Raw genomic sequence first — 24,211 nt, 5'->3', positions numbered from 1 at the left:
CAAATAAGTTACAAGGGGATTTTTTTGAAGCGATTATGCTAGTTGCAGAGCTTCAGTCTTTATTAACACAAATTGACATCTTGAGCTCATGAAGATGCTACGAGTTAAATATGCATGTCTCATTCCGGCGTCGCAAACAAATGACGCAAACAAAGGAAAAACATCTCAGGGTTTCAAGATAATTGGGACTGTTTCAAAGACAAAAAAAAACACTGTTTGTGTGAAATATCGCTTTAATATAGGCACTTTTCCCAACAGACAATTTGAATTGATTTGACGTAGGGGGATCTCGGGGATCCTTGGCTTTTACGTAGAGCTGTGTTAGTGGTTACACTGAGTTTTTACTGTCGAGACAAATCAAAACGTCAACAGGTGATCTTAGATCTTCCTTTACAGAAAAACAATCAGGCTTGCTGGTATGCAGACACACACACAGCTCTGCAGCTCCTGACATGAGGTCGCTCACACCATTGATTATTGATCCCGTCCACCTCCGCATGTATTTATTCTTTGCCAGAAGCAGGTTGGTTGTCTTGCAATAAGACCTCTGGACCTCCCATATATGTGCGCACGTTTCACTGTTGTCGTCTTGAATCACCATCTGACACAAACCCTGCATGTGTCTGTGAGAAGAGACGCAGGTCTGGGCGAACACAGGCCTCCAAGAGGGATGACGCTCTGTTGCCTAAACATTTCTGACAGGCAAAGAAAAGCTTACTTTAGGCCCCTTCCTTGTGCTCCTCACCTGTCTCATCAGTCCGAAGACAATTTAGATTATGAATTAGTCAAAAATGATGAAAAGAAGAGGAGCTTTTTAATAGTAATGCTCCTGAAACACAAAATCGGAGGCATGAATTGCGAAATATAAGACAAGAAATGCATGGGGGGGAGGGGCTGCACAATTACAAGTTGACAGTAAAGAAAACATGGATTACAGGTTGGTCGGTTCCCATATTCATCATCATCCCTGCGGTTCTCAGCATCGGAGGGAGTTTGCTTTGGGGATGCTTCCTGGCCGCCATGCACCAACAGCAGCAGAAGTAATTGTAATGATGCTGAAGGCAGCTTAGCTAGCAACCAATAGCAACTTGAATCAAAAGGGTTAAGGTTAAAAAATGGATTTGTAACTCTCACCCAAAACCGGCCAGCAATAACATATTTTCTATTTCTTCACCCTAAACATCATTTGTCCCTTAATGTGAGTCATTGCTTTATAAACACAACAAGCCCTTAGCCATAGCATGTTAGCATTTTGTTAGTCTGGGTTAGTCATATATTACAGAAGGTGAGAACAGCCATGTTTGTAATTATTACAAATACCAATATCTCCAGACAAGAAAGCTTGCGATAATGTAAAAGCTTATTTTTTATTATCTCACGACAGCAACTTGAATAACTCGTTTTTCTGATCCTCTAAGAAAACTAGCTTAGTTATCTTAAGATAAGACAGCTTCTGTTTCCTCTGTTAACAGTGTTTTAACCCTTATTCACAATCTTTTAGCTGGATGAGAACATTTTACACAGGGCGGAACGGTGGTGCAGTGGTCAGCACTGTGTCCTCACAGCGAGAAGGTTCTGGGTTCGAGTCCCGGTTCCAGCACAGGATCTTTCTGTGTGGAGTCTGCATGTTCTCCCTGTTCCTGTGTGGGTTCTCTCTGGTACTCCAGCTTCCTCCCACAGTCCAAAGACATCAAGAGGGGACGAGGCTGATTGATACTCTAAATTGACCGTAGGTGTGACTGTGAGTGTGAATGGTTGTCTGTCTCTATGTGTTGGCCCTGTGATGGACTGGTGACCTGTCCAGAGTGAACCCTGCCTCTTGCCCGAAGAGGTGAGATAGGCTGTGTTGTAAATCCTTTGATTTGCTGATATACAAGAAAAATTACAGATAATACATGTTTTACTTATAACAACATAAATGTACAACAGAAGATTGTGGCTGAACATGAACAAAAACAAAACAAAACATTGAGTTAACACTTCGTGGCTGGTTTGTGATTTTTTTCACTGCAAAAACAACAACCGTAACTGCGTTAGATGCTCTGAAGTGATGACTTACTGAGGAGCATCTGCTCTTTCAGGGGAGACATGACAGTTCTACAGTGACAGCGTCGCCTCTGCAGTAGCCCGTAGAGAGTCACCATGACACCCTCTTATTTCTCAATGAACATTCACAATGAATGAGAAGAGGCAGAGGTGATGGTGAGGGTGCGAGCTGCAAGGCAAACTGCCATCTACCGCCATGTTAACACAAATGCTTTCTTTCCATGCTGGTAAAAAATAAAGAAAAGAAAGTAAAATCACACTTTTGAGAGGGTTGCGTTGAAAAATGTCAGTTCCAAAAATGTTCTGCGATGGTGAATAATTAGCTTTTTAAAACTCGTGCTGTGTGAATGTCAAGCTTTCACAGATGTTGTCGAGCACCAGAGTCAACTCGGCCTAATGCACTGCAAATATAATTGCGTCGACACACTCAGAGCCTTGAATCTGCAACACGAAATGTTACTCAACAAGCAGTTTTTATTTCTCTCCTGAATAGGCATCGTGATTTCAAGGAGAATGACAGGATGTGAAATATTGCACTCAACAATCTGAGGCAGACGATCTGAGCAGAGCTGACAGGAAACGCTGGGTCCCTCTGCCCCTCTGGAACACCAACAGCTGTCTCTCACCTGTCAGATAAGGCTGAGGTTGTGAGATCAGACAGATTTCCTGCCACCTTTGGGGGGGGGGGGGGGGAAATATATGAAAGCCAAGCGTATTCTCCGCTTTCTTTTGTCTTTTAGTCAAAACTGTATCAAAAATAGGTGAATAAAAAAATTCTCAAGGCCAGACAAAGAAGGTTTTTACCATAAAATGGGATATTCAAAAAATTCTCAAAGGCTGAAGATGCAAAAAGTCAGTTACGAATGAAGTAAGATATTTCTTAAATGTATTTGCTTAGAAATGTATTGACGTGTTTAAAAACTGTTTTTCATCTGACATCAGGGCAAGACCATAAGAAGTGGATGAAAACTGCAAAAATCTGTAGGTTGTTGGGTTTTTGTACACTCGCCGTTCCATAGCTCTACATTTTTATCATCAATTCAAGAATCAGAGAAATTCATCATACGTTTGTTGAGCTCAGAATCCAAATTGGCGACGCAGAAAAGGACGGACAAAATGTCAGTTATGTCAAGGAGAAATGGGCTTTAGAAATAAAGAAATCTCGGTCCTTCTCTTTTTTTTCGGAGCGTTTGAGGGAGAAAGGACTTTTCTTCCACAGCTCACAACTTCGCCTCTCTGAGAACATCATATTTCTGTAACGTGTCCACAGGCTCACACTCTTGGCTCAGCTCTGTGTTTGAAGTCAGCAGTGAGGGAAACACTGGAGCTGCCACAGAAGCTGCTTTAAAGCATCTGGGTTACCTGTTGCCAAGCAACCATTCTAATTAAGTCATTCTTTGCTTTCGTGATTGGGAGTTGGGGGGGGGGGGCATTAAATTGTTAAGTGTTTAATCCGGTATCAATTTGTAAATTCCATAAGTGGACTTAATGAGTGTATCTATTGTGCCACTGATGGCTCTGTTAACGTTTTATTTGAATCATTTTTCCTGATGAAATTAAGCAACTGCATAATAAGAGAGAGTGTATTCATATTAGAATGAACCAATCACACGAGCCTTGGCTCGACACAGCTGACAGGAATCTTTTGTCATCTTAGAATTTCTCCTTGTTAATAAAGCTTTTCAGATGTTCTCAGCAAACTGCCTCCTCCCGTTTCCTGCAGAGTCAGAAGGTTCCGGTCAAAGCCTCCTCTGTCCTCCACACTAGACGATCAGATTGGTGGTTGGAAGCTGAGTCACAAACATTCTTCATAAAAAAAACAAGTTTTTCATGTCAAAAATGTTAAAAGTGTATTTGCGCGTAAAATCTGCATCAAGAACAAGTCCTGTGTACGAAAACTTTGGTTTCCTTTAACCATAATCCATTCTAAACATTATCCAGTTGGTGGGTTTAAACTCCTTGGCAAGATTTTGTTTCCTCCGGTGTATCAGTCAAAAGTATTCTATACCAGTCGCTTTACCGATACATCTACAAATGTGATACCAGCTACCAAACGATACAGATTAAAAAGGATGTTATTATGTTACAAATCTTTGCTTTTAGCTTTTAGCTTCCTGGCATTTTCGCTCACTATTGACAGTGAAATATAAACCAGTTTACCAAAACCAGCTTGTCTGTTTCATAGTTTTATATTTCAGCACTTTATTATTCCACTCAACGCAGTTTTGCAACTCAAAATAAATCACCACATGTAAATGTACTCTTTACGGAGGAAAAAATTGCTATTGAATGATACATTTGAACAATGATCTATTGCTTTTTCTAATTCTGTTAGCACGACAAATAAAAATTCAGCTGAGAAACACAAAAATACTCTGGGACGTAAATAGCGGACAGACAAGAATAATGCTTCAGAGACAAATAAAACTTGCACAGATACAGTTCATTCATCTTTTCTGTTGATTTTTACAAACAGTCAAAAAGTCAAATAGAAAAGGTTTCAATTTTTTTTTTTAAGGTACTGCAGGTTTTCATTCCAAATCTCAGCTGCATTGTTTCTCTACTTTCTCCCTCACGATCCAGCTGATATTATTCCACTGATTCCCTCACAAAATACATTTTTACAAAGGGATTTTCTACAGAGGCGATGACTCAGGCGAGACCCGTGACGACACGAGTAATACCACTGACGACAATTCCTGCTCAGACTACACTAAACCAAAGCTGATAACAAACAGAGACTTTGTTTGCACCTCACAAACTCCTCATGTGCTCCTTCTTACATCGACCGCAAAGCAGATTAAGCTCCTCGGTCTGGATTGCTACAGCTATTATTTGCTACAATGTTGCAAGAGTGATTTCTTCGGTTACGTCTGGGAAGAAATGAGATGAGGATGGACTATTTGAAGCTAACAAAAGATGTTTTTCGTGAAGCTCCGACGCCTTCGGTAGAGAGTTTTATTGTTCGTCGCCCTGCATGATGTCAAATCTCGGCGCTTGTGCAGTTGAGAAAATACAGGGGAGCTTTTGTGTTGGCAATAAGCCTTGGATCTGTTTTTAACGCGTCTAGACGCTCACTGCCTATCAGTCTAAACAGCAACTTCTTTGATACAGTGTTGCTTTTTCTGAAAGGTCAGTTAGGGCTGGAGAGAAGTACATTGTATACACCTCTAAGTTTCAAAAGCAAAGTTCTGTAATAATTTCATGTGTACAATATATATGATATATATAGTCTTCTGGAGTTAACAGCAAAAAAAACCCTTTCTAATACTGACTGTAAGAAGCAACTGAAGGTAATTCAAGGACTTAGCAAGGTTAAACAATTGTCATGTTGTCAATTGTCATCAGCGTGTTTTGATGAACATTTTGAAATATTGCATGAGAAGAGGTTGATGGAAACTGCAAAAGGTTGAAAGACTTGTGCGTATTTTGGAAAAGGTAAATGCGCTAAACAGGCGATGGAGACCCAATTTCCAAATAAACTCAAATGAAATGAGTCTTGTGCTGCAAGCACCCTCCTAGACTTTGGTCCAATCGCATTTCTTTATTTTCACCCCTACTCCTACCCCTTGAAACAATGTTAGAAGGGGTAGGGGTTGGAATATTCCCCTATGAAATGGGACAACCCTTCATAACAGGAAACGTCATCATTAGTCGTCAGTGACGTCGTAAACAGATGCGATGATTGTTTTCCAGCTGGGGAATATCAAAATGACATCCTCAGCTGTGGTGATTTCTCTTGGCTCTTTGCTTTTTTTTTGTCATAAAAAAAATGTATATGATACATTGAAACGACATTCTCCATGGTTGTCATAGCTTTTAAAATCTTCATTTACAAAAAAGATACTCACATTTATGGATGTCGTTCGTAGCTTGTGAATCGTTCCGCGCCAGCTTACCGGTGATTCGCAAGGCATTCTGGGAGATTTCTCACTTTGGAGTGTGCCTCTGAAAAAACTCTGTTTGGAGGGCCATAAAGCACTAGCGCTCCGCCCTTCCCCTCTGCCTCAACAAGAATCAGAACATCCCTACCTCCTATGTGTAAACGCGCAAAACAGAGGGGTAGGGGCAAGTGGCAGGGTTAAGGGGTGAATTGGGATTGGCCCTTTGTCTTTGTCTCTAGCTAGCTGGCGAGTAGTTCATCTACTTCTCTCAGATTTTTCAGCCTCTTCCTCTTCTTCTTTAACTGATTCTATATGCTCCAAAGCAATGAGCACCTAAGGAGACATGGACCAAAAAAACATGAATAAAAATAAAGCAAAGGTCTTTCTTTCTCTCGTTGACCAGAAAATTTTTGGTTCCTTTTGTCTCCTCCATAGGAAAGTCGCCTACTTTCTATTTCCTCATGATGGACAATTCAATGGAAACTCAACCACTATCTCACTGTTCTAAATGTGTCCTATATTCTTCCTTTATCCACATGTAGTTCAAATCAGTGACACCTGACTGTACCTCTGTTGTCAAGCTCTTTATGGGGCTTGTGAGATTGTAAAAGTGTGAAATGTTTGAATAAGCCTCGAATGAAAGCAGGTGTAAAATGTGAGCCGAGGCTGGGGAGAAATCAATCTGGGTTCTATTTCGTGAAGATTATCGATCTTCTTCTCGACATTACGGGCATCTATTGGATTATAGCCATCACCGAGGAAGGCATACCAAAATAAAGACGACTGATTTTTTTTTCCTTCTTTTTTTTTTTAACTATCAGCCGTGGACATTGTTCCCAGTCCTGTCTGACTGCACGATCTGATAACAGCGTGGTAGCACGGCCTGGATGTGGCGCGGATTCAAATTCTTTGTTGACATAGCGGGGGATTGTGGGTAGCCCTGAAGGGAGTTACAGCTTGATAAATATTTGAAGTGCAGCCCGACTGTTTACCTGAGCCAATGCTCCAGGTCGCGGCTGCTGCTATTACATTAAGCATCACACAGAACACACAGATGATGCTAACTTGCAGCGAGTGAAATATCAAATGTTGCAGACAGTCTGATGATGTAAGCTTGTATATCAGTTGTTATTTGATCTTTTTTCCCCCCTTCCCATGGATTGATTAAAAGACAAAAGAATACTCTGTGCCTGTAGGATTCTTTTCTTCAGCAGTAATATTCTCTCATATCATCGATCTGAAATACTCACATAAAACAAGTGTAAACAAGTGTGTCTGAAAAGTTCACATTTTTATAACATGTATTTGCACTCTGTACATCAGCATTTTGTCAGATTCACTGATAGTTAAAGTATTAATGACAAAAAAAAAACATTTACCACAATATAAGAACTGTGAATATTCCAAAGGTTGTATAGAGAAAGGACCATTAACACGTAAAGCACTCACAGTCAGACGTGTTCTTTTATGCGGATGTTATCACAGCATTACTATTTTACAAAATGTTTTGTTCAGTCTGGATTATTTGTTAAGGAAATATATTATCAAGTGTCAGTGCATCACTTACGCTAATTTTTTTAGAATGTTAATTTTATAATATAATAATTCATTTTAAAGAATTTGTTTGGTTTAATCACCATTTCTAATAAAAAAAAAAGCTCATTTAAAATGGCATCTGCCTCCTCAAATGAGAAATTGAGTCGGACTGGACTGAGCAGACAGATTTCATAGCATTATAAATATTTAATAACAAACTGATTTGAGCCCAACAAGAAGCTGCAGTGCTGCTCTGCGATGGCTATAAATGCATCAAGAAAACCTAAAAAAGGTTTAAAGTAACTAAAAGAAACCAACCCAGTCAATCCAGGACGAGCTCTGTGTCCAACGTTGCAGATCCGAGCCCAGAAGGAAGGGTTCACGGGTCCACAGTGGGGATGGTACTGACCTTGTTGTTCCTGCTTATTCGTCGTTCAGGTCTTGGCCTGGGCAGTTTGGTTTGGATCAGTTCTTCTGGGGTGTTACCCAGAGGAGGCAGCAGCCTCTTCTTACTATTCCTGGTCTCAGGCAACCACTGAGGCGGCAGCTCAAAGGGTCCAAACCCAAACTGTGTGGCGTCTTCTGGCTCTGGAAGTGCAGCTGGGGCCACCTGCGATGAAGAGGCATAAGCGCATGTGTGGACTGGAGAAGTCCGGGGCGCCATTATTGAAGTTGGGCCTTCCTTGGTGATGATAAGTCCTCCTCCTGGACCCTGCAGCGAGTCATTTTTGGGGATCAGTTCCCCTCGTAGGCTCCCTAGTCTTGAGCCAGTCTTGTCATCCTCTTTGGGCCCAGAGCAACCCTCTGATCCTTGAGATGGGATCTCCACATCTTCCTCTTCCTCTTCAGAAGGTCTGAAGATCTGCTGTTGGCCTATGTTGAACATCTCAAGAAGCTGGCTTCCAGAGCGACCTGCTGTCTCCAGTCCCACTGGCTCCCCAATCCCAACCTCTCCCCTCAACGTCACCAAACCTCCAGAGCTAACCATGTTACGCCGGCTGTAGCGTCTGTGAATCCTGGCCAGCAGCTCCAGCCAGCTATGGCGAGCTGAGCGATTAACAGTCAGGAATAAAACTGGGTTGGTGAGCAGGGACACCTTGGGTAGCCAGAGGGCTGTGAGATACAGCAAAATGGGCATTTCCTGGGTATCTGTGAGAATGGTGCGATAAACCACCAAGGCTCCATAGGGGGCGCTGCAGGCAGAGAAAGCCAGCACCACAGCCAGCAGAGTTGCGTGCAACTCTGCCTCTCGCTGTGACACATACGGGATGGAGATGCTGTTTTGTGGAGTCCGCAATGCTGCAATGATCACCTTCTTCTTCTGGCTGGCGCTGAGCGCTCGACGGATCAGCAGCATAAAGAGGAAAACCAAAGCCAGAGGAAGGATCACTGTGGTCACATTGTAGATCAATACGTACACCATGTGACCCAGGGAGTGGGCGTGGTCCTCTGAGCAGGATGATGTAACGTAGACATCTGTGACATTTGTGACAGCAAAGACAGGAAGGCTCGCCACCACTGCATGGACCCAGATGTAGATGATGAGATCTCGGGATCTTGCATCTGAGATCTTCCTCTCTAGCGGATAAAGTACTGAGTAGTATCTGGAAACAAAACAGTGAAAACTAGCTTATTGACAAAGGGGACATATAATGCTCTGATGTATTCTCTTTCATGTCTTTACAATGTGGCCAGATAACGAGGTGAACGCATGTTAAAGTACTTCCTGTCAGCAAAAAGCTCCGGCTTAGACGCTTTCGGTTCCTAATAGGTCCCCAAAAGTTTTTGCTACTTTTGCCGGCTCGTCATTGATTTGCGACTTGGGTTAGCTTGACTGCTTCCAAAATTGCGCCAAACAGCATTTTACAACCAAACCGAACAATAAAGTATCTTTTTTAAAACAACGTTCAAAGGAGCCACAGAATTTTCATTCATATTTTTGCGGCACCGCCTAGTTCGGAGTCTCGTAAGCCAGCCATGTTGCACTGGATTTGGTGTTACATGCAGTGTAAGATACGTGCTGGTGACCTCATGCTCGTGCATGCACCTCCCACTCTGAGACCATGTGATTGGGCTTGACTGCTCAACGCAGGTTTCAGCTGCGCAATTCTCTGCAAGAACCTCAAGCGAAATGCCGAACATTCATTTTCTTTACAGTGGAAAAATGCAACACTTTACAGTGACGGCCCTGTGGTTAAGGTCTTATCCACAAACCCTCTGTTGAGCTTAGAAAGAGATCACGATTTGGGGAAAATTTAAATTAATTAATAATTTCAAAGTCTCACAAAAAAAAACCACCATTATTGTCAGAAACACAGCAAAAACTATATATCTGGATTCTTTTCTTTGTGATATTTCAATGAAAAATGACAATCTAAGTTTCTTCTGCCGCCATTTTATACAATAACTGTATATTATCGGAGCTTGCTATAACTTCTTTTCCAAGGCGAGGTGTTTTTCCATTAAAAAAAAGAAAAGAAAAATCGGATACTTGTTGTATCATGAGTCAAACTAGAAATGTTCTTACTTTTTGTCGTCTTTATGAAACAGAGGCAATCGTGAAGAATTAGTAATATCCAACAGCAGGAATAACATTGTCTTGTTCGGATAAGAATGGATTTTAATGCCATGGAGAAAAAAAGACTTGAAACTCTGTAAACTTATTTAAAAGGCAGACAAATGTGTTAATTCATCATTTTCAAATCAGAGAATTATTTTTTCGTTCTGCAGTTACCTGTGTTGTGTTGTGTTGTGTTGTGTTGTGTTGTGTTGTGTTGCGTTGCGTTGCGTTGCGTTGCGTTGTGTTGTGGTACCATAAGCAGAGGTATAAATCAAGTGGGTGTTGTATTTATACATCTACAATGCTTCATTATCTTTCCACATATCCATATTCACAATATAACATGTAGGTTGTAGCTCTTCCTTTTGTTTCTTTATTGTAAACAAAAAAATTAGATAAAGGACTTGCTTATTTCTCTGGATTGCCTCTTCACTCACGAGTCCACGTGTGTGTGTGCGCGTGTGTGTGTGTGCATGCGTGTGTGTGCGCGTGTGTGTGTGTGTGTGATGCGCGCGCATCCATGAGACTGTAACTGCAGCCTCAGCTTGATAGCGATTGCCCTCCAGGAGAATAAATAATTCATCAGATTTTCTGACTGTATTAGTTGCTATGGTGGCAAGATAATCTTTTCTTTCGGGTATGATAAAGCAGGGAAGACAAAGGAGCTTGTGACTGAGATTGTGCAGTGTCTTTCTAATGTAGGGAAAAACAGTTGTCAAATGCTAACACCAGTGACGCGCCAGCACAAGATAGATTTACACTAAATAAAGTCTGTGTGTGTCCGTGTGTGTAACATCATATATTCTAAAAACGATTTTCTTACTCTACCCGATACAAGGAACATTGGGCTCTTTTTAAGCAAACTATGGTGCCAGGCGGTTGCATGCACCAGGCACTCATGGTGTGCTCAGCTTCATTTAGGGTGCGTATTCAAAGCGTAAACCACAGTGCGAAGCGGCTGTCATTAAACACCAAATTATTCAAAGTAGTGTTTCAGGCGTGACATCACTCAAACCAATCAGAGTGCCGCTTGCCAGTCCCTTAAAAGCCCAGGGTACTACAGGACTAGCCGTGTTGCTACTTCAGTGGTGCTTGCATTTCAACTGAGAACTGAGTCGCTCACATCTAAAGAAACAGACCTCCTCCGAGGTGAAGGCGTGCAAACATGTTTTATGTTTACACAAGGGAGCAGCAGACATCCAACAAAAGCCATCCGGAGTGAAGCCAGTCTGGGAGGAGGTGGACGCCAGTGATTCTCCATTAACCACACTGCAATGCTGTACATCTGCTTATCTGACTAACATAACACCATTGACCAAACACCAGCTTCTTCACCTGTCAGCGCAGGTGGAGTTTAAGTTCATTTTTTTAGTGAATGGCCGAAAGCGCTTGGCGTATTTGCCGGCTTGAAACTAGCAATGATACTTGCACTTGCCAGAGCGTCAGCTTGCATCGTGTTTAAAACAGGGCTGATTGGGTTGTTTGGTGAAGTGTCATCACTGCCGCAGCCGCCACCTCCCTCTCAAATATACATCACGATAACTAACGTTTACACACCTGCTCGACAGCATTACCAGGGTACCGCACACGGGTGGGGGAAAAAATCACATTGGGATTGCGATTCTACCCGTGTTGATACAAAATCGATGAATACATTCTAAAAAATGGTTCAAGTTTACAGCCTTATAATGGCGTTGTTCTGCTTTTTCGTGACACTGCGGCATTGGTTTTAGTTCAAACGCTTCTCCCAGATGCAGGAGATGAAAAAAGAAGCTAGCATTGTAGCAGTTAAGGGTTTTGCACCCATCCTCAGCCTGGCCACCACATGGACAGCACTAATGCCTCATCAACCCAATATCCAAATATCACTGTTTGTTTGTTTGTTTGTTTTTTCATGAACAACCATCCATTTGGGTCTTCTCTCTCCAGGTGAGAAAATGCAAAATTGACATCTGCACACCAAACTATACTGACGGCAGAAGACCAATCCTCCAGGAAACAAACAGTTAATCCATTAAGATCCAGCCAAGAGATGCACAAGTGTGCTCTACACAACCTCTGCAACCTGGATCCCAGAATTATAGCACTTCATTTCTTCTCCCAAAATGAGCAAGAGGGCAAACACTCCTTCTTGATTGCTGAGGCAGCAGCACTTAATACACTGTCCTTAAGAGGAGAGGGGAAAAAACTGATTTTGCTGTACATCACAATTAAGCACGATTGAATCGAGAATCTCCCCACCCCCACCCCCACCCCCCCAATCAAATTGAGAGTGATTTTCAGGGGATTCCTGAGTGTTGGAAGCAAATGTACTTTAAGTTGAATCACAAGCAAAATACACTCTCTTGTCAATTTAATAAGCACATTGAAGTAAAGGAGAATAATAAGGCTTGATGCTCAGATTGTCTGGCGTCTATCTTTGATCTGGGACATGTCACAAGGGCAGTGGGAGGGTTAAGGCTTGGTTTTATGTTTACAATTTAGTTTAAGTTTAGAGTTCAATGTGATTATTAAGGTCAGAGTAATGGCCAAGTGAATACATTAGGTCAATATATGTCCACGCAAGGAAAGAAAAGAAATACCTGTGTGTGTTGTAACGTGGGCGGCAGAAGTTTTGATTACAGCTTTTAGCATCGCAGGAAGACCTGGGACACGGGTGGCTACTCAGCATGGTGTACACATGCTTTATTGACACCCCCCCCCCCCCCCCCATCTACACCACGGGGTGTAAATAGAGCCTTGAAAAAGATTTTCTTCATTAAAAGTGTCTCTTAAAAAAAGTCCTCACTGTCCCCAAGTTTATCCTCTTGTGCGTTATTGCCGATCTGCTCTTTCTCTCTCTCTTGTGTCAGAAACAAAACCACTTGGCTGAGCAACATTTTTGCTAAACTGATCCGTTTCACCTCTTTCAAGTGGTACTTCCAAATCCAGTGAAGCGAGTGGGAGGAGCCCGCTAGCCATTTTGTTTCAAAGCTACATGTTTCAAAGTCAGCAGTTCTGACGGTGGAGCTGAAGTGAGTAAAAAATGGGCACAGCACTCCCATCCCACTCAGGGTAAATGTCAGGGACTTTGTTTTTTAGCTGCTTAGTAAGAGATTGACTTGATTTCAAGTGTAAATCACAATGAACTCTGTACACACACAATCAGCCAAAAATATTTAAATCACTGACAGGTTTTCTATTGAGTAGAACATAAACACTGCGATAAATCCCTCCTTCACCGAGTCATATTGTTCAGTTTGACTCTCTATTAATTGTTTTAAATATCATTTTGAAAGCCGTAGTGTATGGTGCTGTTGAGCTTCATTGACTTGTACAGGGTTGTGTCAGTAAAACACAGTAGAGATCGACAGCACCACAGATTCAATAACAACTGGACAATGAAGTTCTCATGAAGGGGGGATCTATTCGGGACATTGGGGTTATACTCAATAGGTAAGCTGTCATTGGTGTTGATGCTTTGGCAGATCAGTCTACGTTTTATTAGCTGTTCCCAATTTCAAACATGCTTTCTGAACTCACCTGTCCAGTGCGATGGCACTGAAATTGAGCAGCGTGACAGAGCAGAAGAGTTTATGGAGGAACTTGACTGCCTTGCAGAGCAGCAGGGTTTGAAGCCACCAACAGCAGCGAGGACTTGCCCCCAGCGCCATGTCGAAGGGAATGCACACCAGGCCGGTGCAGATGCCAGTGCAGGCTAGGTTCTTAATGAAGCGATTGGTCACAGATTTAAAGACGCTTGTGCAGCAGGTGCACCACAGCACTGTGGCATTGCCTGTGGGGAGGGAGACAGAAATGAAAAGAATAAGACCACACAGTTTTCAAAATATATATATTTTGAATTCGTTGTATTTTTGTGTTTGTTTGATTAAGGTGGCATCTAATGTGCCACCTCCAATCTCAAATTATGAACAGGATTAGGTTTCATTCGGTCATGTCGGTTATATCCAGATCAAACCATTTATTCTAACCATGTGCATTTTAGCGTGGTACCGTTCATGCGGGTAACATTGACTGACTTTTTCTGAGTTTAGAAACCTCCCTGCATGAGATGCACATTTGAAACATCCTAATTTGTGAAGCCAGAAGGCAGTGCAGCAGAAAGAATGCAGAGGTCAGTGTCACCGTATACGGACGATAGACTGGAGTTGATGAGCCTTGATATCAGCTTCCATAAAGCTCTAGCTCTGCCCCCTCCCATCCAAATACAGCCAAATCTGAAGGTAAACATTCTTCATGTTGTATTCCCTACCATGTGGAAATGAAAAAAACACAAGTTTTAGGACAAAAACTTCTCTGAGAATCATCTTCCATCAGTTTCACCAGAGTTAAAAGTAGGATCCCTGTCTTTGCTGAAGCTGCATTTCCTTGTCTTTGCTGGTCTTTTTTGTTAGTTTGATGGACACCAAACAGCCTCTCATGCTCTCTTAAAAGTGGTTTGACTTTTGAAAACTAGAGCCACTTTTACTGCTAGAGGTTGTTTAAATGTGTAGGATGGGACAGATGTGCAGTTTAAAAATTAAGGAAAGGAGACTCACAAAAACAGGTTGGAGGAAATGTAACAATAGAGGCTTTTTTGAGGCACAATTAATAATCTGGGCACCAACAGATGCATTCGTATCCTGAAAATTCAGCGAATGAGAGATATTGGGAGTTACCACTGAAGCTCAACTCACACAAGCTGTTAAACTCAACTGCAAACCAGATGAAGTTCCTAGTTCATAGTGTCTCTGTGTTCATATGAAAAGTAAAGACCATATTTATCACTGTGAGTGTGAATGGTTGTCTGTCTCTATGTGTTGGCCCTGTGATGGACTGGCGACCTGTCCAGGGTGAACCCCGCCTTTCACCCGAAGGCTGCTGGGATAGGCTCCAGCCCCCCCGCAACCCTTAATAGGAATAAGCGGAAGAAAATGGATGGATGGAAATCATATTTTACAGGCTTTTCCATCCAAGACCTCTAGAGGGTTCAGTGAGCTCTTTGGACCGATGCAAACTGCGGCTGTAGAAATGCTTTGCAGTTCCACACAAACAAGTGGTGACATAGAAATGATATTGATCAATACTGCTAACAGACAAGATAGAATGCTAACAATGCTAACTACCACTAAGCATAAATCTCACAACACTTTAGTGTTGCAGGTTTCTGGTCATAGACAAAAGTATTCTACAGTGAAATGTCAGCGCAATCAAAGTTATGAGACACATGGATCACAAAGACCCCGGCAACTTGACAACGACAATAATGACTCTATGAGTCACCTACCACCGATTACTGCTGGTTGTTACTCATCACGTTCCCCTAGCTACGCATCACACTGTTTACAACGTCTTCAACCTGTAGAAATTCTGATTGGAAAGATATAATTTACAGTTTAGCCACTTTAGTTTGTCATTTTCGCAGCCCATTTTAATATCTGTCATTTTTCAATTCCTCTTCAGTTACCGGACAGCTGTCTAAGCTTCTATGTAGGAACACAGACTAGATGAGCCTCAGTTTTTGACCTTTTTATTTCTTTCAAATTCTGTTTTCAGTGAAAATCTATCACAATATGGATCTTTTCGCTAATGTCTATACATGAGGAAGCATATAACGACCGGGTTTGGGCTGTTTTTTACTAATATCTAATATATAATATAAAAGAAATCATGCACTTTGAAAAAGAAAGATTAGAAGTACGCATCACTTAGGGTAATAAAATTTAGCTTGAGAAGATTTAGATGGACCTGTACGAAGCTCCATTTAAGGGAACAGAAATACAGAATACAGAAATATGAACAAATACTAAATGTTCAGGATGTAATTTTGTATAAAAAAAAATTGTATCAGTTGAGATTCTTTTCTGTGTAAATTTGTATCACCAAGTGTAATTTCTGTAACTTTGGATTTTCCAAAAAAAAGAAGTGAGTTGAAGAGTAGAAGAAAAAAAAGCAGCAAACAAGAAAGGTCCATTTGACCTCAACAGTTGCAGATTTAGCACAGACGGAAGTATAACAAGGAGCTCTGTGACCGTCTGCAGCAGTGGTGTGATGTCACACCTCTCAGGTGCTTACAGTGTAACGGACAAATGTGGGATCACAGTCCTATCGTGCAGAAACGCATCCTGAAAAGGAGGGGAAAAAATCCCTTTTTTCTGTGTAAATGAGATACGTTTTTATTAGAAAACAAACAAAATAAACCCAGCCCTGTTTTCATCATAGTTTTCATTTTCTCATTTCATTATGAGACCTGCATGTAGTTTAAGTTGCAAATCACAGGATGTCTGGTGTGGAAGGACCCACGCAGAATTAAAAAAAAAAAAAAAAAGGGGGCAGGAGATGAAGAATTGAGTTCTTTAACGATCAAGATAAGCTAAAAGAAGACTGCTAGGGTTTGTCATTTAAAGACATTTCATTATCATAGATTAGGGACATTTCTTTAACTGACAATCCCTAGAAGTCTTGCAACTTTCTCACTCGTGGCTAACTTTTTTTGCAGCTTCTGCCTCCTCCAACCTTTGCCCTCGAGAGACGATACTTCTGGGCTCTTCTCTGCCTGTTAGCATGGCAGCTCTTCCGTGCTAACACTGAGGTGATGCTAGGTTGAGACTACGACTAGTACATGGGCACGTTGTTGTGTTGTACTTGTACACGGTTTTGCAGTATTTACAATGAACTTTGTCATTTTTCCATTTAAAATGGGCCAAACTTCACCTTGACCTCTACATGTTTACATTAGCAGCAGCAGCTAAGAGGGAGCAGAGTACTTCCTTTTCTTCCTCTGTCTTCGTCCTGCTGTAGTGAAATAACTGATGGTAACATGTCTCATTGCTCAAAAATAGTGAAATTACACGATTCAACAGAGCCTCCTTCGATCAATCATCAAAATGTTTGACGATCAATTATTGAGAATTTGTGGCCATCCCTACTGCAGATTCCAGCAAAGCAAGGGACACATTGGTGCAAACACAGGTAGAATGACAAAGAACTCGGACGACAACAATCAAACTAAAATACAAAGTCGATAAATAATATAAAAAGAAAAGGTGGGAGAAGACGAGGGCAGCGAAGGACCTGATGGGAGGAGAAACCCTGGGACTGGGGCTGTGACTGAAGGCACTCCTGAACCAAACACAGATAATAACAACAAAACTAGAGACTTCTTAATAATGCCAACTTCAAGAGTCCAAAATTATTGCCCACAAAGTGTCAAACATCGTCCTGATGGGGCCGTGACGGGAAATTAGCTTCAAAATCAACATAATTTTTTTTGGGGGGGGGGGGGGGGGGCAAAAAAATACATTTCATTCATTCAGAAAACCAGGCCAATTCTTTTCATGAAATTATTTTGATAATTGAGATGAGATGAGATGTTTGTTTGTTTTAATTCTCAAGTGATATACATTTCATTTTATTTTATTTTTTTTCAAGCATTCTTTTTAAAGGTTTCAAAGTAATTCTGGGGCAATATATTTCCATGTTTTTTTCACACCTTTAAGGATAATTTTCACAAATATACACTCTGAAACATCATTTTACACATGAAAAATAATCCATGTCACATTCCATGTAAAATAAATGACAGACTATTTGGTTTGATACCACATAGGAGGGGAAATTTATATTAAACAAGAGAGATTTCTCTTAGTCTTAACTCAACTACCTTGACTAAAATATGTAGTTAATTGTGAAGCTAATTTCCTTTACTTTCCCTAAATTTTCAGGCTTTACTAACAAAAAAATTGCTGTTTTCACATTTCATGACTAATCAGGTTTTTCCATCACTGTATTACTAATAAACCCATGCCTAACTCAAAGCATTTTTGAAATTCTCATCTGAGAATATGAGCATTATTTTTAAAAGCGACTTGAACAATTGCAGCATTTTCTAGCTTCCACGGTTCTTCACTAAAGAAAAAACACAAGCACAAAAGATAAAATGTGTCCTTGTAAACGTCCTCATGCAGACAAAGTAGGGACCTCTATTCTTTTTTTTATAGTCCAAACTAACATCGTCTGTAAAATGACTTTATCCTTTTGTTCCTGAAATGCTCACCTGACACTTGCGGAACACCTCGGTAACCATCATCACGGCAGCCAATGAGGATAAAGAGCAAACACTAAACATAATTGCTTTTTCCATTTAACAAATGGCAGAACAACTACAGGTGGCAACATGAAAACGCCAGTATTTCAATAGTAAACCCTTCTTTTGTCTGCTACACACACACACACACACACACACACACACACACACACACACACACGCGCGCGCACACACACAAAGTTTCTGCATTGTTGTTAACAAGCTGCTGTTATCAGTGCCGGCCCTCAAACAAATGACTCACTGGGTCTAAACATAGTAGTGTGAGCTGTTCACGTTAAAACTGTGCAACGTCAATAATAAGTTCACACCCGTGTATCAGCGCAGCCGTGGTGTTAACATCGCTTTCACTTCAATGAGAGGCTCAACTTATGAAGGAGAGTGAGCAAAAACAGCCACCTGTTCCCACTCTCGCGTACTTCCTCATTAGCCCCCACTATTAAACTAATGATTCGTGAGAATCCAGCCATGTCTCTGCTTATGAGATGAGTGTTTGATGGCAGTCCGACCTCGCTGCCACGACGAGGCTCTGCATCGGAAGATGGGATAACCTGACAACAGTATTTTGAACAATGCTGTTATTTTTCTCTTTTGAAAACATGAGGATCATCTCATATCCGAGGACACGATTCTAAATGAATGTGTATTGTATTTTTTTAAGCATTGGTCAGAATTAAATGGGTGTGTGTGTGTGTGGGGGGGGGGGTTCTGAGTGATTCTGTGTGGCTTTTTTTTTTCCCCTAAAGCTGTAATGGGTTCTACTTTGGCCCCGATGTGCAAGCCCCTGATTTCTGACAGCAAAACAAGATGTGATTGTAGAGAGAGTACGAGTGATTGTATAACGGCACCATTTCTTATGTATCCATAACAATCAGATCTGACGACAAATCCTAGCTTTTATCTTTTACTGAATAAAAAAAAAAGTTTAGGGATAATAGGAATTGCGTTTACCTTTGAGGAGTTAATATCCAATTCAGGAAACTGATTTAATCCCACTGCGTTTTTTCCCCATTTTCAATCCAGTTCTGATACACATTTGCTCCCACCAATACTGATTCCCATACCTGAGGTTTTTTTTCTTTAATTATACCATTATTAACCCCGTTGAAGTTGGAAGTTGGAATTTTCAGAAGTTCCCAGTTGGAAATTTCAAATGGAATCCCACCATGAGGTCTGATCTACTCAAAAACTGACAAACCCATCCATTTTCTACCTCTTATTCCTGTTAGGGCCTGTTAGGGGAGCTGGAGCCTATCCCAGCGGCTACGGACGAGAGGCGGGGTTCACCCTGGACAGGTCACCAGTCCATCACAGGGCCAACACAGACAATCATTCACACTCACACCTACGGTCAATTTAGAGTATCAATCAGCCTCGTCTCCTCTTGATGTCTTTGGACTGTGGGAGGAAGCTGGAGTACCAGAGAGAACCCACACAGGAACAGGGAGAACATGAAAACTCCACACAGAAAGATCCCGTGTCCGAGCCGGGGCTCGAACCCTGAACCTTCTTGCTGTGAGGTGACAGTGCTGACCACTGCACCACTGTGCCGCCCCTCTGACTGCACTGATCCGTGCATAAAGTCAGCAGCTATGTGAAGAACATCAGTACTGATTCTGATATTCCCAATTCAATATCTTTCTTGTTGTTTAAGTAATTCATTTTTTTGCAGGGCAATAATTCTGCGGGCAAACAAATTTGCTTTGACTATGACTCCAGTCCTGACTTTACAATGGCTCACTGAAAGGCGATTCAGTAATTTGAATGTTTAATGTATCTTTTTGCATGTTTTTGTGTTCCAGTTTTACTTGTAGCATCCAAAAAAGCACATTTGTTTGTGAATATTGTTACTCTACCTCAGCAGGTCGTAGCAGTGAATCATAACATAAATCCTGTTGGACAGTCAGATTAAATGTATTTCATCTTCCTAGCTCACATTTTATCATTAGGAAAGCTAACAGTGCTCGCCATCCCATCTGAGGGCCTGTTGGGTCGCGTTGTTGTAACAACTGACACATTATGAATACACGCGGTCTTCATTTGAGGCGGGAGGACGATGATGTTTCTGGCTGCAAATATAACAAAGAGGATGTCAAAGTCAGGACTGTGTGAGACCGTTGCTCGGTCAGTTCACACGACCCCTCCCACTCCCTCTCTCTCTCTTCCGCCATCTTCCCCCAATTGAAAATATTCTGTTTTATTGAAGATTCTGCTTAAAAGGAAGTGTGGGAACAAGCTGGTAGACACAAGCTAACCTTCCCCTACAGCAGGTGTCAGGTGTCCAGGTGTGGTACCTGTGTGCCTCTTTACTCCAGGTTTTATGTCTGGGCAACAAATCTGATGTAAATAATGCTAATACTCAACCGGTGGCTTAACTACAGTTTTATACACGGAGACGAGGAGCCCAGGCAACATCGGCTAGGTGGGATGTTTTTTCCCAACTATTATTTTCTGACAATTATCAAAAACAGTTATATGTTTTTCTCTCACGTAATATTCTTTTATAATCTGGGGTATCTGTTGGAGAGTGCCCTGGTTTTTGCTCTCCTACATCAATTTTTTCTTTTTTTCTGTTGATCTGGTTGTATGTTTTAAATTAACAGTTTTATTGCCTAAAATCTGATGGATCTGCATATCTTTTTATACACAAATGAACAACAAAAGGCTACTTTTTTTCAGCCCGGTGAGATTAGGAGGAGCCCAAATTGGCATACAACATTAAAAAAAAAAAAAAAGTCAATCTGGTGAAACTGAAATTTGAGGATTTGAAAAAAATCGCCAATGGATGAGATCAGGATTAAAATTAGCACTGGTGAGAGCTGATGAGTTTTAGGGGGTGAGCAGATATCAGGAGTAGCTTGTGCCACCCTGGACACCCCTCAGTCTGCACCTTAGCGCTCAACATATTGTCTCCTAGTCAGATCTTCAAAGGAACATATGGATACTGCACACACGCTCGCTCGCACGCGCGCGCGCGCGCTCTCTCTCTCTCACACACACACACACACACACACACACACAGAGCCAAACTGCTCGCAGCTTCATCCATAACAGGAATAAGTATCAGGGTTTCTGAGATAGATGTGATCTTGCTTCCTGTTACAGCTGCTCTGAGAAACTGACCAGCTCGGGTTATGAAGTAATGTCACGATCATTTATAGCGTCTGTCTACCAACATCCCTCAGTTGGACGTCTTGATCCTTGACTACCTCGTTGCATCAGTCTCCCAGCAGAGTTTCAAGTTATCATTTGAAAATGTCAAAAAAGGAAGCAAGCGATAGATAGATAGATAGATAGATAGATAGATAGATAGATAGATAGATAGATAGATAGATAGATAGAAAGAAGTGGAGAGGGAGTTCAATCTTGTTTGCCTCGAACTATTTCACCATCAATGAAGATGAAACGTGTCCGTACTTCCCTCCCATTGCGGTTTCTTTAAGGAAGGGAGGAAGGAAAACATGAAGATATCGTTTCAGTTGGAAACCAAAGATTTTCTTTTGTTCTCTGAAACGTTTCAGATTTACAGAAGCAATTTTTTTTAAATGTTTTTTTTTTCCATGGAAGAAAAGCGGATGTACGAGGACTACTAAGACGCTCTCCCTGATCAATATAAGTGAATATCTGGTAACATGTTCCTGCACACAAGTGAGACATGATCCCGCTTCTTTATATTCATTTAAAATGTATAATCGGCAGCTTCATGTTGATTTTTGACTGCTCTCGTTAAAAGGGTCATTTGGCTCCCTCCAAGCTCCAGATGTGGCTCACGGTAAACACCTGCAGGCAAATGTTTTATTGATCAATGAATCCTCGTGCATCGCTTGGTGTTTTTGTAGCCTCGGTCTTGTGCACCTGCTAGTCACCATCTGCAGCCGCCGACTTACCGAGTAGAGAACCTATGAGGATGAAGCCCTGAACCACGGTGCTGAAATCCCGGTAGACTTGCTCTCGGATCAGGTGCTGCTCGTCCAGCCGGGTCCCCTCGGCGGCGGACGGGCTGCTGCTCCACCGGGTCGGTGGGCTGGAGGAGTTGAGGAGACTCAGCCAGAGGTGGGCGGCTGTGATGTTGCCTGCACCGTCCCCGACCGTCGCTGCTGCCCAGCTCCCGCTCTCCATGTCCGCTCACCCCGTGATCCTGGCGGTTTTATGTTATGACGGCTGGCGGGATCTCAGCAGCCAGAATGGAAGAGGCATTGCTTGGGAGGAGGATGAGGATGGTGAAGATCAAACATCAAATCATAGGGAAATGATAAGCTAGGGCAGCATGCCCCACATTCATCCAGCGCGGATGCATGATGGTAAGGAATCAGCCAGAGAGCTGGGATGCTCCAGTCCTGCACCCAGGGAACCAGAAGCCACACCGGATTGCGGGGTGTTTCTTCTGTGAATGAAGCTGGCAGCGCCGGGAAGACACGAGCATCACCTCAGCCCGTCCAGAAACCCGGACTGTCTGACAGGCTGGTCCTCCTGGTGCCAACAGCACAGTCATAGGCCGTGAGGTGGTAGACTGGCTGGTGACGGGAGGAGAGCCCGATTCTGAATGTTTCACTCTGCGAGACAAGAGGAGGAGCCCCTCCCCTTCTTATAGCAAGAAACTCCACTCAGTCTTATGAATGACAGGCAAAGGAGGAGGAGGAGGAGGGAGGCCAGAATACTCACTCATCTCTCATGGTGAATAGGAGACACGGAATCGTGTCTTGTAGGTTGTTACAGCAGGGTTCGCATATATGTCCACCAATACATTTCCATTCTTGGAATTAATGGGAGAAATCTGATTACTGCATGTATATTACTCACATTTTATACTACAAAAACTTGAAATAGAGTAGAATAACCTTAAAGAACTCTTTTTTTCTAAATTTCTTCTCCTTTTTATGTTTTTTGTTTGTTTTTGTTTTAGTGAACTTTTAGCGAATAGCAAGAATTTATCGACCTGTAGAAAATGTACAAAAATTGTTCATAAACAGAGCGAGGGATATGATTTGCAGAGAAGGAGGCAAAATATTTGTTAGTCCTTTTCATGAAGGTTTCAGTTTGTGTTGACACTTTGCAGTCTCAAGCGTTGTCACCTTTTTATGGCTGTTACTTACTTTAATACGTTATAAATAAAGAGCCGTTCGTTGAAATACAAGTTTGCAACAGATTTAGTAAGAAATGAAATCACTGACATGAGGGCTATTGTTTTTTTGTTGTTGTTTTTTTTGCCAATATCTGATTTGCAGATCTTCTACCAATGATGTCAATAGCTGTATATAAAAAGAAAAGAAAAACAGATTTATTGCACACTGCAAAACCTTTGCAAACAATGTGATTTTGGAATGTTTTTCTTGATTTTCAAACCATCTGGAAAAACTCATAAATCCAGTTTTTAACTCATTGTTCCCTCATCTTCTGTTGTTGGAGAAAAGACTTGAGCATCGCACCTATAACCAAATATTGAAAAGTGATCAGTATCTTTTGATACCAATGACGTGCCGATGAGCAGTCTGAATATGAGAGAATATGAGAGCCTTGAGCCGGTGCACGAGGAGGTTCGGTGATGCAATCAAAAGGGTATAAGTCCTTCCGCAGCGCTCCGGCCGTTATCTTGTTGTTTGTTCTCTCGGCAGCTTGTTACATTCCTCTTTGGTTTGCTACAAATACCTGAATAGGAGAGCACATAGCTCAGGAAAACACTTGAAGTTTGATTCAAAGATCCCTTCCAAAAAAATGATCTTAAGAATAAGGTGCCTAGATTTATTAGAAGAGAAAAACAACTATCGTTACATTGAAATCCTTCTCTTCCTATTCTTCTCTTAGTTGTCCAAATTCTGCATTACATGAATGTACAAATATTTATTTTGCTATATTTTCATTTGAACTACCAAATATAAGGGATCTCTTACCGTTCTTCTCTGTACAGTCCATTCTAACTCCTCTTCAGAGTTCCACATTTGTCTGGTGAATTTTGACCCAGGGTCAGCTTGCAAAATATTTACTAGTCACAAATGTGGCTCAGATTGGACCGTCTCTTAAAAATGTGATTCTCTCAGTGTTTACAAATGTATACTTTGGCTCATTTCTTATGACAAGTTTCATCTACATACGTCATTCAACAGT

At 41.7% G+C, this 24,211-nt stretch overlaps 1 protein-coding gene across 1 annotated transcript; it reads right to left on the bottom strand.

Moving 5' to 3' along the window:
* Positions 1-3,353: 3,353 nt before the first annotated feature.
* On the bottom strand, positions 3,354-22,697 carry gpr176 (G protein-coupled receptor 176). The gene is made up of 3 exons (XM_086190234.1): positions 21,997-22,697; positions 13,549-13,801; positions 3,354-9,070 (listed from the first exon to the last, which is right to left on the bottom strand). Exons 1-3 carry the CDS (start codon positions 22,226-22,228, stop codon positions 7,846-7,848), a joined length of 1,710 nt encoding a protein of 569 aa, XP_086046360.1. The 5' UTR covers positions 22,229-22,697; the 3' UTR covers positions 3,354-7,845.
* Positions 22,698-24,211: the final 1,514 nt, after the last annotated feature.

Source organism: Aulostomus chinensis, chromosome 20 (assembly GCF_037954235.1).
Source record: "Aulostomus chinensis isolate RoL2024-O1b breed Wild chromosome 20, RoL_Achi_v1.0, whole genome shotgun sequence".
In the NCBI taxonomy this organism is placed as follows: domain Eukaryota; kingdom Metazoa; phylum Chordata; class Actinopteri; order Syngnathiformes; family Aulostomidae; genus Aulostomus; species Aulostomus chinensis.
Note: the sequence above shows the minus strand (reverse complement) of the source record. Positions and strands in the feature narration are given on the sequence as shown.